This window comes from Salmo trutta, chromosome 7 (assembly GCF_901001165.1).
Source record: "Salmo trutta chromosome 7, fSalTru1.1, whole genome shotgun sequence".
NCBI lineage: Eukaryota > Metazoa > Chordata > Actinopteri > Salmoniformes > Salmonidae > Salmo > Salmo trutta.
In genome coordinates this window covers 55,442,227-55,458,923 of record NC_042963.1, presented here as the reverse complement: position 1 = coordinate 55,458,923, position 16,697 = coordinate 55,442,227, and the positions used below count along the sequence as shown (strand labels likewise).

General features: G+C 45.5%; 1 protein-coding gene across 10 annotated transcripts in view; it reads right to left on the bottom strand.

Moving 5' to 3' along the window:
* The window catches only part of tjp1b (tight junction protein 1b), a 204,857-nt gene that overhangs the window by 41,483 nt on the left and 146,677 nt on the right, over positions 1-16,697 (bottom strand). For 7 of the 10 annotated variants that reach the window (XM_029757380.1, XM_029757383.1, XM_029757384.1 and 4 more), the window contains 3 exons: positions 13,796-13,902; positions 12,870-13,038; positions 10,721-10,865 (listed from right to left, as the gene is read on the bottom strand). In XM_029757380.1, coding sequence (XP_029613240.1) covers positions 10,721-10,865; positions 12,870-13,038; positions 13,796-13,902 — 421 coding nt within the window. The remainder of the gene's footprint in view (positions 1-10,720; positions 10,866-12,869; positions 13,039-13,795; positions 13,903-16,697) is intronic. The other 3 variants (XM_029757381.1, XM_029757389.1, XM_029757388.1) reach the window with 1 other exon arrangement.

The window sequence follows — 16,697 nt, the reverse complement described above, 5'->3', positions numbered from 1 at the left end:
TTGGTTCTGTTGGTGGGTAGGGAAACAGTGGATCAGTAAGGCTTGGTTCTGTTGGTGGGAGGGGAAACAGAGAATCAGTAAGGCTTGGTTCTGTTGTTGGGAGGGGAAACAGAGAGAATCAGTAAGGCTTGGTTCTGTTGGTGGGTAGGGAAACAGAGAGAATCAGTAAGGCTTGGTTCTGTTGGTGGGAGGGGAAACAGAGCATCAGTAAGGCTTGGTTCTGTTGGTGGGTAGGGAAACAGAGAATCAGTAAGGCTTGGTTCTGTTGGTGGGTAGGGAAACAGAGAATCAGTAAGGCTTGGTTCTGTTGGTGGGAGGGGAAACAGAGGATCAGTAAGGCTTGGTTCTGTTGGTGGGTAGGGAAACAGAGAATCAGTAAGGCTTGGTTCTGTTGTTGTGAGGGGAAACAGAGAATCAGTAAGGCTTGGTTCTGTTGGTGGGTAGGGAAACAGAGAGAATCAGTAAGGCTTGGTTCTGTTGGTGGGAGGGGAAACAGTAAGAATCAGTAAGGCTTGGTTCTGTTTGTGGGAGGGGAAACAGTATGAATCAGTAAGGCTTGGTTCTGTTGGTGGGAGGGGAAACAGAGAATCAGTAAGGCTTGGTTCTGTTGTTGGGAGGGGAAACAGAGAATCAGTAAGGCTTGGTTCTGTTGTTGGAAGGGGAAACAGAGGGAATCAGTAAGGCTTGGTTCTGTTGGTGGGTAGGGAAACAGAGAGAATCAGTAAGGCTTGGTTCTGTTGGTGGGTAGGGAAACAGAGAATCAGTAAGGCTTGGTTCTGTTGGTGGGAGGGGAAACAGAGAGAATCAGTAAGGCTTGGTTCTGTTGGTGGGTAGGGAAACAGAGAGAATCAGTAAGGCTTGGTTCTGTTGGTGGGTAGGGAAACAGAGAATCAGTAAGGCTTGGTTCTGTTGGTGGGTAGGGAAACAGTGGATCAGTAAGGCTTGGTTCTGTTGGTGGGAGGGGAAACAGAGAATCAGTAAGGCTTGGTTCTGTTGTTGGGAGGGGAAACAGAGAGAATCAGTAAGGCTTGGTTCTGTTGGTGGGTAGGGAAACAGAGAGAATCAGTAAGGCTTGGTTCTGTTGGTGGGAGGGGAAACAGAGCATCAGTAAGGCTTGGTTCTGTTGGTGGGTAGGGAAACAGAGAATCAGTAAGGCTTGGTTCTGTTGGTGGGTAGGGAAACAGAGAATCAGTAAGGCTTGGTTCTGTTGGTGGGAGGGGAAACAGAGAATCAGTAAGGCTTGGTTCTGTTGGTGGGTAGGGAAACAGAGAATCAGTAAGGCTTGGTTCTGTTGTTGTGAGGGGAAACAGAGAATCAGTAAGGCTTGGTTCTGTTGGTGGGTAGGGAAACAGAGAGAATCAGTAAGGCTTGGTTCTGTTGGTGGGAGGGGAAACAGTAAGAATCAGTAAGGCTTGGTTCTGTTTGTGGGAGGGGAAACAGTATGAATCAGTAAGGCTTGGTTCTGTTGGTGGGAGGGGAAACAGAGAATCAGTAAGGCTTGGTTCTGTTGTTGGGAGGGGAAACAGAGAATCAGTAAGGCTTGGTTCTGTTGTTGGAAGGGGAAACAGAGGGAATCAGTAAGGCTTGGTTCTGTTGGTGGGTAGGGAAACAGAGAATCAGTAAGGCTTGGTTCTGTTGGTGGGAGGGGAAACAGAGAGAATCAGTAAGGCTTGGTTCTGTTGTTGGGAGGGGAAACAGAGAATCAGTAAGGCTTGGTTCTGTTGGTGTGTAGGGAAACAGAGAATCAGTAAGGCTTGGTTCTGTTGGTGGGTAGGGAAACAGAGAATCAGTAAGGCTTGGTTCTGTTGGTGAGTAGGGAAACAGTGGATCAGTAAGGCTTGGTTCTGTTGGTGGGAGGGGAAACAGAGCATCAGTAAGGCTTGGTTCTGTTGGTGGGTAGGGAAACAGAGAATCAGTAAGGCTTGGTTCTGTTGGTGGGTAGGGAAACAGAGAATCAGTAAGGCTTGGTTCTGTTGGTGGGAGGGGAAACAGAGGATCAGTAAGGCTTGGTTCTGTTGGTGGGTAGGGAAACAGAGAATCAGTAAGGCTTGGTTCTGTTGTTGTGAGGGGAAACAGAGAATCAGTAAGGCTTGGTTCTGTTGGTGGGTAGGGAAACAGAGAGAATCAGTAAGGCTTGGTTCTGTTGGTGGGAGGGGAAACAGTAAGAATCAGTAAGGCTTGGTTCTGTTTGTGGGAGGGGAAACAGTATGAATCAGTAAGGCTTGGTTCTGTTGGTGGGAGGGGAAACAGAGAATCAGTAAGGCTTGGTTCTGTTGTTGGGAGGGGAAACAGAGAATCAGTAAGGCTTGGTTCTGTTGTTGGGAGGGGAAACAGAGGGAATCAGTAAGGCTTGGTTCTGTTGGTGGGTAGGGAAACAGAGAATCAGTAAGGCTTGGTTCTGTTGGTGGGAGGGGAAACAGAGAGAATCAGTAAGGCTTGGTTCTGTTGTTGGGAGGGGAAACAGAGAATCAGTAAGGCTTGGTTCTGTTGGTGTGTAGGGAAACAGAGAATCAGTAAGGCTTGGTTCTGTTGGTGGGTAGGGAAACAGAGAATCAGTAAGGCTTGGTTCTGTTGGTGGGTAGGGAAACAGTGATTCAGTAAGGCTTGGTTCTGTTGGTGGGAGGGGAAACAGAGAATCAGTAAGGCTTGGTTCTGTTGTTGGGAGGGGAAACAGAGAGAATCAGTAAGGCTTGGTTCTGTTGGTGGGTAGGGAAACAGAGAGAATCAGTAAGGCTTGGTTCTGTTGGTGGGAGGGGAAACAGAGCATCAGTAAGGCTTGGTTCTGTTGGTGGGTAGGGAAACAGAGAATCAGTAAGGCTTGGTTCTGTTGGTGGGTAGGGAAACAGAGAATCAGTAAGGCTTGGTTCTGTTGGTGGGAGGGGAAACAGAGGATCAGTAAGGCTTGGTTCTGTTGGTGGGTAGGGAAACAGAGAATCAGTAAGGCTTGGTTCTGTTGTTGTGAGGGGAAACAGATAATCAGTAAGGCTTGGTTCTGTTGGTGGGTAGGGAAACAGTGGATCAGTAAGGCTTGGTTCTGTTGGTGGGAGGGGAAACAGAGATTCAGTAAGGCTTGGTTCTGTTGTTGGGAGGGGAAACAGAGAGAATCAGTAAGGCTTGGTTCTGTTGGTGGGTAGGGAAACAGAGAGAATCAGTAAGGCTTGGTTCTGTTGGTGGGAGGGGAAACAGAGCATCAGTAAGGCTTGGTTCTGTTGGTGGGTAGGGAAACAGAGAATCAATAAGGCTTGGTTCTGTTGGTGGGTAGGGAAACAGAGAATCAGTAAGGCTTGGTTCTGTTGGTGGGAGGGGAAACAGAGGATCAGTAAGGCTTGGTTCTGTTGGTGGGTAGGGAAACAGAGAATCAGTAAGGCTTGGTTCTGTTGTTGTGAGGGGAAACAGAGAATCAGTAAGGCTTGGTTCTGTTGGTGGGTAGGGAAACAGAGAGAATCAGTAAGGCTTGGTTCTGTTGGTGGGAGGGGAAACAGTAAGAATCAGTAAGGCTTGGTTCTGTTGTTGGGAGGGGAAACAGTATGAATCAGTAAGGCTTGGTTCTGTTGGTGGGTAGGGAAACAGTATGAATCAGTAAGGCTTGGTTCTGTTGTTGGGAGGGGAAACAGTATGAATCAGTAAGGCTTGGTTCTGTTGGTGGGTAGGGAAACAGAGAATCAGTAAGGCTTGGTTCTGTTGGTGGGTAGGGAAACAGAGAATCAGTAAGGCTTGGTTCTGTTGGTGGGTAGGGAAACAGAGAATCAGTAAGGCTTGGTTCTGTTGGTGGGTAGGGAAACAGAGAATCAGTAAGGCTTGGTTCTGTTGGTGGGAGAGGAAACAGAGAATCAGCTCCAACCTCCCTCCTGTGGCAAATTACTACTGCCCAGAGTCTGGTACAACTCCACTAGTAAACTACTGCCCAGAGTCCGGTACAACTCCACTGGTAAACTACTGCCCAGAGTCTGGTACAACTCCACTGGTAAACTACTGCCCAGAGTCTGGTACAACTCCACTGGTAAACTACTGCCCAGAGTCTGGTACAACTCCACTGGTAAACTACTGCCCAGAGTCTGGTACAACTCCACTGGTAAACTACTGCCTAGAGTCTGGTACAACTCCACTAGTAAACTACTACCCAGAGTCCGGTACAACTCCACTGGTAAACTACTGCCCAGAGTCTGGTACAACTCCACTGGTAAACTACTGCCCAGAGTCCGGTACAACTCCACTGGTAAACTACTGCCCAGAGTCTGGTACAACTCCACTGGTAAACTACTGCCCAGAGTCTGGTACAACTCCACTGGTAAACTACTGCCTTTTCATAGGAAAGAGAGGGGGTGTGAGCAGCTACAAAACAGTAACACACAGACACTTTATCCTTTATGAAACATAGTAACCGTGAAGGAACCTCAGTCAACACATCCTGGCTAGAGAGGAAAAACAACCTTATTCAACACATCCAGGTGGAAAGTAGCCTAGAGGTTAGAGCGTTGGACTAGTAACCGAAAGGTTGCTGGGTCGAATCCCTGAGCTGACAAGGTACAAATCTGTCGTTCTGCCCCCTGAACAAGGCAGTTAACCCACTGTTCCCCGGTAGGCCGTCACTGTAAATAAGAATTTGTTCTTTACTAACTTGCCTAGTTAAATAAAGATAAAATAAAATAAATTAAATCCTGAACAGAAAGACCTGTGCTGAGGCCCTTTATTGCCTTTTGAAGGCTAGGCTACCTGAAAGAACCTTCCACTGCATACCACTAACCTCCTGGAACTTACTGTCAAAACATACCACTCACCTCCTGGAACTTACTGTCAAAACATACCACTAACCTCCTGGAACTTAGTGTCAAAACATACCACTAACCTCCTGGAACTTAGTGCCAAAACATACCACTAACCTCCTGGAACTTAGTGTCAAAACATACCACTAACCTCCTGGAACTTAGTGTCAAAACATACCACTAACCTCCTGGAACTTAGTGTCAAAACATACCACTAACCTCCTGGAACTTACTGTCAAAACATACCACTAACCTCCTGGAACTTAGTGCCAAAACATACCACTAACCTCCTGGAACTTAGTGTCAAAACATACCACTAACCTCCACTAACCTCCTGGAACTTAGTGTCAAAACATACCACTAACCTCCTGGAACTTACTGTCAAAACATACCACTAACCTCCTGGAACTTAGTGCCAAAACATACCACTAACCTCCTGGAACTTAGTGTCAAAACATACCACTAACCTTCTGGAACTTAGTGTCAAAACATACCACTAACCTCCTGGAACTTAGTGTCAAAACATACCACCAACCTCCTGGAACTTAGTGTCAAAACATACCACTAACCTCCTGGAACTTAGTGCCAAAACATACCACTAACCTCCTGGAACTTAGTGTCAAAACATACCACTAACCTCCTGGAACTTAGTGTCAAAACATACCACTAACCTCCTAGAACTTACTGTCAAAACATACCACTAACCTCCTGGAACTTACTGTCAAAACATACCACTAACCTCCTGGAACTTAGTGCCAAAACATACCACTAACCTCCACTAACCTCCTGGAACTTAGTGTCAAAACATACCACTAACCTCCTGGAACTTACTGTCAAAACATACCACTAACCTCCTGGAACTTAGTGCCAAAACATACCACTAACCTCCTGGAACTTAGTGTCAAAACATACCACTAACCTCCTGGAACTTACTGTCAAAACATACCACTAACCTCCTGGAACTTACTGTCAAAACATACCACTAACCTCCTGGAACTTAGTGCCAAAACATACCACTAACCTCCTGGAACTTAGTGTCAAAACATACCACTAACCTCCTGGAACTTACTGTCAAAACATACCACTAACCTCCACTAACCTCCTGGAACTTAGTGTCAAAACATACCACTAAACATACCCCAATTTGGTGGAATCCAATTGGTAGTTACAGTCTTGTCTCATCGCTGCAACTCCCGTACGGACTCGGGAGAGGCGAAGGTCGCTCTGCGCCCGGTCCGCCACAGGAGTCGCTAGAGCGCGATGGGACAAGGACATCCCTGCTGGCCAAACGCTCCCCCTAACCCGGACGACGCTGGGCCAATTGTGCGCCACCCCATGGACCTCCCGGTCGCGGCCGGCTGCGACTGAGCCTGGACTCGAACACAGAATCTCTAGTGGCACAGCTAGCACTGCGATACAGTGTCTTAGACCACTGCGCCACTCGGGAGGCAACAACCTCCTGGAACTTAGTGTCATATTCACTAATACCCTTTACAGACAGACTTTACAGTATGTTGCCTGTAAAAACAAACTATGGAAATGCTTTTTAGAGCCCAATTCATACTGTTACATTTTTACCACATTCATGCTGGGATCAGCCTTTTACTGTACATCTCCTGTGCACATGGCGGCGACTGCAGGCTTGGTCCGATGTGGGTGGGCATCTAGTTTAATAAATCCATTGAATATACACCATCACAAAGAAACCCATTATTAAATGTGTTTTAGGCCGGTCCTAAGAAACATTATAAGACTAATAAAATGCATTTTGAGTTTGAGTTATGTTCGTAGACCGAGACGGCCATTTCAAAATGTTGATTTTAGGACCCCACTGTACCTGAACTGTCCAATAAGTAACTCACATTTTTTCTTTGCAGAACATTCTGCTACGGTATGCACAAATGATTACGACCCAGGTCACTCACAGACCAGACCCCGATAAATCAATCTGCCCTAACTTCTCCTTAACGACCCAGGTCACTCACAGACCAGACCCCGATAAATCAATCTGTCCTAACTTCTCCTTAACGACCATCACTCACAGACCAGACCCCGATAAATCAATCTACCATAACTTCTCCTAAACGACCATCACTCACAGACCAGACCCTGATAAACCAATCTGCCCTAACTTCTCCTTAACGACCATCACTCACAGACCAGACCCTGATAAATCAATCTGCCCTAACTTCTCCTTAACGACCCAGGTCACTCACAGACCAGACCCTGATAAATCAATCTACCATAACTTCTCCTTAACGACCCAGGTCACTCACAGACCAGACCCTGATAAATCAATCTGCCATAACTTCTCCTTAACGACCCAGGTCACTCACAGACCAGACCCTGATAAATCAATCTGCCCTAACTTCTCCTTAACGACCCAGGTCACTCACAGACCAGACCCTGATAAATCAATCTGCCCTAACTTCTCCTTAACGACCATCACTCACAGACCAGACCCCGATAAATCAATCTACCATAACTTCTCCTTAACGACCATCACTCACAGACCAGACCCTGATAAACCAATCTGCCCTAACTTCTCCTTAACGACCATCACTCACAGACCAGACCCTGACAAATCAATCTGCCCTAACTTCTCCTTAACAACCCAGGTCACTCACAGACCAGACCCTGATAAATCAATCTACCATAACTTCTCCTTAACGACCCAGGTCACTCAAAGACCAGACTCTGATAAATCAATCTGCCATAACTTCTCCTTAACGACCCAGGTCACTCACAGACCAGACTCCGATAAATCAATCTGCCATAACTTCTCCTTAACGACCCAGGTCACTCACAGACCAGACCCCGATAAATCAATCTGCCCTAACTTCTCCTTAACGACCCAGGTCACTCACAGACCAGACCCCGATAAATCAATCTACCATAACTTCTCCTTAACAACCCAGGTCACTCACAGACCAGACCCTGATAAATCAATCTGCCATAACTTCTCCTTAACGACCCAGGTCACTCACAGACCAGACCCCGATAAATCAATCTGCCCTAACTTCTCCTTAACGACCCAGGTCACTCACAGACCAGACCCCGATAAATCAATCTACCATAACTTCTCCTTAACAACCCAGGTCACTCACAGACCAGACCCTGATAAATCAATCTGCCCTAACTTCTCCTTAACGACCATCACTCACAGACCAGACCCCGATAAATCAATCTACCATAACTTCTCCTTAACGACCATCACTCACAGACCAGACCCTGATAAACCAATCTGCCCTAACTTCTCCTTAACGACCATCACTCACAGACCAGACCCTGATAAATCAATCTGCCCTAACTTCTCCTTAACGACCCAGGTCACTCACAGACCAGACCCCGATAAATCAATCTACCATAACTTCTCCTTAACGACCCAGGTCACTCACAGACCAGACCCTGATAAATCAATCTGCCATAACTTCTCCTTAACGACCCAGGTCACTCACAGACCAGACCCTGATAAATCAATCTGCCCTAACTTCTCCTTAACGACCCAGGTCACTCACAGACCAGACCCTGATAAATCAATCTGCCATAACTTCTCCTTAATGACCCAGGTCACTCACAGACCAGACTCTGATAAACCAATCTGCCATAACTTCTCCTTAACGACCCAGGTCACTCACAGACCAGACCCTGATAAACCAATCTGCCCTAACTTCTCCTTAACGACCCAGGTCACTCACAGACCAGACCCTGATAAACCAATCTGCCATAACTTCTCCTTAACGACCCAGGTCACTCACAGACCAGACCCTGATAAATCAATCTGCCCTAACTTCTCCTTAACGACCCAGGTCACTCACAGACCAGACCCTGATAAATCAATCTGCCATAACTTCTCCTCTCCTCTTCTCATCCCCTCAATAACTCAACTCTCCGGTCTCAAACTTCCTAAAATGCTTCACAGCCAAAATACTACGGACTAGATTCCTTAAAACATGTCCCTCTACTTTGTGTCTTAATCGGCTATCGTGTTCCCACTTTGACCTCACAAGACAAACTGGTTGAAACAGGCATGAACAGACATAGCAGTTGCTCACCCACAATCCACAGGGGCTAGTGTCACGTCAACAGTGAATGACGGGGCCCATTGTTAAAAGGATTGTGCCAAACATGCGATCTCTCTTCACACACACCAAACAGACGCTACACACACACACACACACACACACACACACACACACACACACACACACACACACACACACACACACACACACACTGAGATTGTGTGACAACTTTACACAGGCAGTGACAGTGGCCTTGTTGGAGCCCTGAGCAGAACAAGACCCAACCCTCAATAATTGATGTACAGCGTGTGTGTGTGTGTGTGTGTGTGTGTGTGTGTGTGTGTGTGACAGTGTAAAACCATGGTTGTTAACTGAGCACTGATTTCCTGATATCAGCCTCAATGTCATTCAATTGAAACTCTTTTTGTCTTTTTTTGTGCTGAGTTTATAACCAGCCGTATTCAGGACGGAGATATATTCTTCATGGAAACTAATTTGATTTAGGGGTTATATATGTCATCTTTCTCTGTAAGACGGGGAGAAATATAGGGGTGTTTTGAATGAATCTAAACTCATAAACTACACGATCTACATGAAGTACTAAACCCTCTACTGAATCTAGTTACTATTCTGTCAGATACCAAGTACAGTGGGGCTCTACACAGTGGGGCTCTACACAGTGGGGCTCTATACAGTGGGGCTCTATACAGTGGGGCTCTATACAGTGGGGCTCTATACAGTGGGGCTCTATACAGTGGGGCTCTATACAGTGAGGTCAAGGGAAAGGGCTGTCCAACTTACGGTATTCTCCAACTGAAATGTCTTTATTAAGTGGGCAAAAAAAACAGGACAATAAAGACACTTAAGAAAACCTTAAAACAGTGGGGCTCTACACAGTGGGGCTCTATACAGTGGGGCTCTACACAGTGGGGCTCTACACAGTGGGGCTCTACACAGTGGGGCTCTACACAGAGGGCTCTATACAGAGGGCTCTACACAGTGGGGCTCTATACAGAGGGCTCTACACAGTGGGGCTCTATACAGTGGGGCTCTACACAGTGGGGCTCTACACAGTGGGGCTCTACACAGTGGGGCTCTACACAGTGGGGCTCTATACAGTGGGGCTCTACACAGTGGGGCTCTACACAGTGGGGCTCTATACAGAGGGCTCTACACAGTGGGGCTCTACACAGAGGGCTCTACACAGTGGGGCTCTATACAGTGAGGTCAAGGGAAAGGGCTGTCCAACTTACGGTATTCTCCAACTGAAATGTCTTTATTAAGTGGGCAAAAAAAACAGGACAATAAAGACACTTAAGAAAACCTTAAAACATCTCAGTTTTTCAGTCAAAACTGTTGGAAATGTTTTGCCCAGTTGGTCAAAACAGTGCAAAGGCTCAAAGAACTCAAAGGCTAATTATGATATTTTGCTAAATTATTGGTAAAACATCTGATCTGATGGGTCATAAGACCATTTAGTGGAAAAATATCAGAATTGGGCTGCCTGTGTAAACGCAGCCAAAGAGCCTCTGAGTTCTAATGCAGGGTTTTTTCTGGATCGAAAAGGGGCTCAGGTGGTTGGAGTGAATTTTAGAGGGCCCGATCTTGGCAGTGTAGAGAGATTTTTTTGCATTTGTAAACCAATTTCCTGCAATTCTATAAATTCGTCCATGGAGCGGAGAGAAAATGTTGCCGTTTTTAAAGCCAATTTCCTGCAATTCTACATATATGGGTCCATATTAATTTTCTACATTCTTTATATCTGGTTTTAGTTGTTTAAGTTACACTGAAAGCGTTTTTTTTCCCCATCCTGAACATGTATTTAAATGTTTATATATATATATATATATATATAACGTTTGGACTTAGGCGAGCCGATGAAACATTTAGTTCTTTCCGCCCTGTACTGTGTAGCAGCCAGGTGGTGTTTACCTGCCGTTGCTGATCTGTGGAGGGGATTGTCTGGAGTGGTCGGAGGGTTCAGACCGTCTGTCTGGGGAGCGCGACCGTCCGCTACGATGTCGGTCATGGGATCGGTTGGAATGGTCGGACGCCACCGAATGGATATCTGAAATGTCTGTTGTTCAGACACACACACACACACACACACACACACACACACACAAAAAGAAAAAACACAATATTCAACAACATATCAAAAATATAGGGAAAGAAGGATACCTAGTCAGTTGTACAACTGAAACATGTCTTCCATAGAGTGATGTCATTTAGCAGGCGCTTGTAACCATAGCGAATAACATACATTTTACATACGGGTGGTCCTGGAATATGAAAGTACAGGTTGTTGTGCATTTCAACTTCGATGGGGCTTTGCCTTTCAGCACAACGCACGCACACCCACCCACGACCCTACGGCATTTAGCCTTTTCCAGCACTACGAAACAGCGCGTGCACACACACACACACACACACACACACACACACACACACACACACACGGTGGGGGAAAAAAGTATTTGATCTCCTGCTGATTTTGTACGTTTGCCCACTTACAAAGAAATGATCAGTCTATAATTTTAATGGTAGGTTTATTTTAACAGTGAGAGACAGAATAACAACAACAAAAATCCAGAAAAACGCATGTCAAAAATGTTATAAAATGATTTGCATTTTAATGAGGGAAATAAGTATTTGACCCCTCTGCAAAACATGACTTAGTACTTGGTGGCAAAACCCTTGTTGGCAATCACAGAGGTCAGACGTTTCTTGTAGTTGGCCACCAGGTTTGCACACATCTCAGGAGTGATTTTGTCCCACTCCTCTTTGCAGATCTTCTCCAAGTCATTAAGGTTTCGAGGCTGACGTTTGGCAACTTGAACCTTCAGCTCCCTCCACAGATTTTCTATGGGATTAAGGTCTGGAGACTGGCTAGGCCACTCCAGGACGTTAATGTGCTTCTTCTTGAGCCACTCCTTTGTTGCCTTGGCCGTGTGTTTTGGGTCATTGTCATACTGGAATACCCATCCACGACCCATTTTCAATGCCCTGGCTGAGGGAAGGAGGTTCTCACCCAAGATTTGACGGTACATGGCCCCGTCCATTGTCCCTTTGATGCGGTGAAGTTGTCCTGTCCCCTTAGCAGAAAAACACCCCCAAAGCATAATGTTTCCACCTCCATGTTTGACGGTGGAGATGGAGTTCTTGGGGTCATAGGCAGCATTCCTCCTCCTCCAAACACGGAGAGTTGAGTTGATGCCAAAGAGCTCCATTTTGGTCTCATCTGACCACATCACTTTCACCCAGTTGTCCTCTGAATCATTCAGATGTTTATTGGCAAACTTCAGACGGGCCTGTATATGTATTCTTGAGCAGGGGGACCTTGCGGGCGCTGCAGGATTTCAGTCCTTCACGGCGTAGTGTGTTACCAATTGTTTTCTTGGTGACTATGGTCCCAGCTGCCTTGAGATCATTGACAAGATCCTCCCGTGTAGTTCTGGGCTGATTCCTCACTGTTCTCATGATCATTGCAACTCCACGAGGTGAGATTTTGCATGGAGCCCCAGGCCGAGGGATATTGACAGCTCTTTTGTGTTTCTTCCATTTGCGAATGATCACACCAAATGTTGTCACCTTCTCACCAAGCTGCTTGGCGATGGTCTTGTAGCCCATTCCAGCCTTGTGTAGGTCTACAATCTTTTTCCTGACATCCTTGGAGAGCTCTTTGGTCTTGGCCATGGTGGAGAGTTTGGAATCTGATTGATTGATTGCTTCTGTGGACAGGTGTCTTTTATACAGGTAACAAGCTGAGATTAGGAGCACTCCCTTTAAGAGTGTGCTCCTAATCTCAGCTTGTTACCTGTATAAAAGACACCTGGGAGCCAGAAATCTTTCTGATTGAGAGGGGGTCAAATACTTATTTCCCTCATTAAAATGCAAATCAATTCATAACATTTTTGACATGCGTTTTTCTGGATTTTTTTGTTGTTATTCTGTCTCTCACTGTTCAAATAAACCTACCATTAAAATTATAGACTGATCCTTTCTTTGTCAGTGGGCAAACGAACAAAATCAGCAGGGGATCAAATACTTTTTTCCCCTCACTGTATGTAGTGTCTCTCACCGTCTCTGTCGGAGGCGTTGGCTGATGGGATGCTGTCGTCCAGGTCTGGTATGTTCAGCAGCGTAGCTCTCTCGTCTCTCTGCACCACCATCTTTAGCTTGCCCTTTGACCTCTCAATCAGCTTCTTAGCATCTATCAACGACAGGTTCTCTGTCACCGTGCCGTTGATCTGAGAGGAAACAAACAATTAGTTACAAACGGTAAGAAATAACCTAATTAGACGCGGCTTGGAGAAAACTACCAATTAGCTTGTTTGTGTGCAGGGGATAGTGAGGAAAAACATATTCAGCTGATTACAGAACAATGGCATAGTGAGGAAAAACATATTCAGCTGATTACAGAACAATGTGCTAAATCCTTCATCGAAGGATGTTTCCGTCCCAGATTTCCTCATTCTCCCCCCTCCTCTCACCTTCAGTACTACGTCTCCCTCCTGTATATTTCAGTCCCTGGCCACCTTTATACATATATGTTCTCTTCCCTCCCTCCCTCCCTCCCTCCCTCCCTCCCTCCTCTCACCTTCAGTACTACGTCTCCCTCATGTATATTTCAGTCCCTGGCCACCTTTATACATATATGTTCTCTTCCTTCCTTCCCTCCCTCCCTCTTTCTCTCCCTCCCTCCCTCTCTCCTTCAGTACTACGTCTCCTTCCTGTATATTTCAGTCCCTGGCCACCTCCCTCCTTCCTTCCTTCCTTCCTTCCTTCCTTCCTTCCTTCCTTCCTTCCCTCTCTCCCTCTTTCTCTCCCTCCCTCCCTCTCTCCTTCAGTACTACGTCTCCCTCCTGTATGTTTCAGTCCCTGGCCACCTCCCTCCTTCCTTCCTTCCTTCCTTCCTTCCTTCCTTCCTTCCTTCCTTCCTTCCTTCCTTCCTTCCTTCCTTCCTTCCTTCCTTCCCTCCCTCCCTCCCTCCCTCCCTCCTCTCACCTTCAGTACTACGTCTCCCTCCTGTATGTTTCCGTCCCTGGCCGCCAGGCTCTCGGGGGAGATGTCCTTCACGAAGATGTGGCTGGCCAGGCGAAGGCCATATTCTGCTTACGGAGTGAACGAACAGCAACAAAGATAGTGTTAGCATAGCGTAGTATGCTATAGCATGTTAGCATAGTATAGCATGCTATAGCATGTTAGCATAGTATAGCATGCTATAGGATTTTAGCAATATAGCATGCTATAGCATGTTCGCATGGTATATAGCATGTTGACAATCACGCTCACGTCTGCTAGCTGCTGGTAGGAAACTATGGAGTTCTGAGAGGGCAGCAGTTGGTAGCAGCGATGCACTAGCATCGCCAGGCCTCGGCACATACCAGTAGCCGCCAATATGGGTCTTTGGAGCGTCTACCTTCTAATCTAACGGTCTAATTAATTCATTTAATATACATTTATACATATACATTTAATATACACCATTTAATATACATTTATACATATATATTTAATATACATATAATATACATTTAATATACATCAGGACAAAGAATTACATTTTTTAATTTAGGCAGGTCTTAAGAAATATTATGATACAAAAAAAAAAAGATTTTTTAAAGAACATTATACTCTTATTTTACAGTAAGAATATAATGGAATAAAATAGAAAGTATATTTCCCCCCCCCAAAAAATAATTAGTTTGTGTCTTGAGTGTGAAGGTGAACGGAAAGGCTGGAGCAACGAACCACCCTTGCTGTCTCTGCCTTGTCGGTTCCCCTCTTCCCACTGGGATTCTCTGCCTCTAACCCTTTTACAGGGGCTGAGTCACTGACTTACTGGTGTTCTTCCATGCCGTCCATGGGAGGGGTGCGTCACTTGAGTAGGTTGAGCCACTGACGTGGTCTTCCTGTCTGGGTTGGCGCCCCCCCCTTGGGTTGTGCCGTGGCGGAGTTCTTTGTGGGCTATACTCGGCCTTGTCTTCGGACGGTAAGTTGGTGGTTGTAGATATCCCTCTAGTGGTGTGGGGGCTGTGCCTTGGCATAGTGGGTGGGGTTATATCCTGCCTGTTTGGCCCTGTCCGGGGGTATCATCGGATGGGGCCACAGTGTCTTCTGATCCCTCCTGTCTCAGCTTCCAGTATTTATGCTGCAGTAGTTTATGTGTCGGGGGGCTAGGGTCAGTCTGTTACATCTGGAGAATTCTCTTGTCTTATCCGGTGTCCTGTGTGAATGTAAATATGCTCTCTCTAATTCTCTCTTTCTCTCTTTCTTTCTCTCGGAGGACCTGAGCCCTAGGACCATGCCTCAGGACTACCTGGCATGATGACTCCTTGCTGTCCCCAGTCCACCTGGCCATGCTGCTGCTCCAGTTTCAACTGTTCTGCCTGCGGCTACGGAACCCTGACCTGTTCACCGGACGTGCTTGTTGCACCCTCGACAACTACTATGATTATTATTATTTGACCATGCTGGTCATTTACGAACATTTTAACATCTTGACCATGTTCTGTTATAATATCCACCCGGCACAGCCAGAAGAGGACTGGCCACCCCTCATAGCCTGGTTCCTCTCTAGGTTTCTTCCGAGGTTTTTGGCCTTTCTCAGGAGTTTTTCCTAGGGAGTTTTTCCCAGCCACCGTGCTTCTTTCACATGCATTGCTTGCTGTTTGGGGTTTTAGGCTGGGTTTCTGTACAGCACTTTGAGATTTCAGCTGATGTACGAAGGGCTATATAAATAAATTTGATTTGATTTGATTTGATTTGAGTGTAAATGAGTGCTCACACGTGTGAAACGTGTAAAACTACGGTTATTCTACAAACATTTTTACAAAAAGTGGTATTTGGAAACAGAGCCCATCCGTTCATTATTGAGAGTTGTTTGACAAATGTAGGTGTGTTAGAAACCTTAGAATCTGCTCTTTCCGATTGGTCAGATACAGAAACCAAAACGTCTAGGCGTCTGCATACGACTCTGTAGGAGAATTTTAAAAAGTATTTTTTTTTTGTAAAAAATAAATAAAAATGTGAAAACAAAAATACAAAAACACGCTCTGTTTCCTGCCTTTGTGTTAATTACACAGATCTCGTCATTCACAATTTGACAATTGATAATATCGTCACTCATCAGACTATTGTCAATTTTATCCGGTCTTTAGGCTATATCTAGTATTGTATGTTCTCAAATGTTTTCAAAGTTTTTCTGTCGGTTTGTTTCATAGCTGGTAGCTAATCACACAAAGAACTAAAAATCCTATTATATCCCACCTCTTGCAACAACACTGCCTTGGCTGGGGAGCTGAGCTCACTGTGATTGAAGTACTGAAGATTTATTTTTAGTAGCGCTGAACACAGGCATTAAAGTTGGTCTAATTTACTTTAAAAGTCTACTAAAGTGAGACTGTCCTTGTATTTTTTTTTGGCTATTTTTATTGTTTTGTTCACAATGTTTGAGTTTGCTTCAACTGCTAATGAAGACACATCAGCTACTAGTCAGATTCTCTCTCACAGGCACACTGTCACCACGACAACAGCTCACAGGCACACTGTCACCACGACAACAGCTCACAGGCACACTGTCACCACGACAACAGCTCACAGGCACACTGTCACCACGACAACAGCTCACAGGCACACTGTCACCACGACAACAACTCAAGTACGTCGGTAGCTCCCTGCCCTTAAAGGGGCAGCTGAAAATGTTTGTCTCATTTGTGTTATGTTGGTTAAAAGACTGAAAAATGAAATAAAATTGAGCAATATATCACTTCTTACTAGTAAAACATGTATTGTTTAAGAAACATTACGAAACATGCGTATCCTTTTTTTGTTGTTTTTTATTTACATTTTTGTCTTTTTTTTAAAAATGTAACTTTTATTTAACTAGGCGAGTCAGTTAAGAACA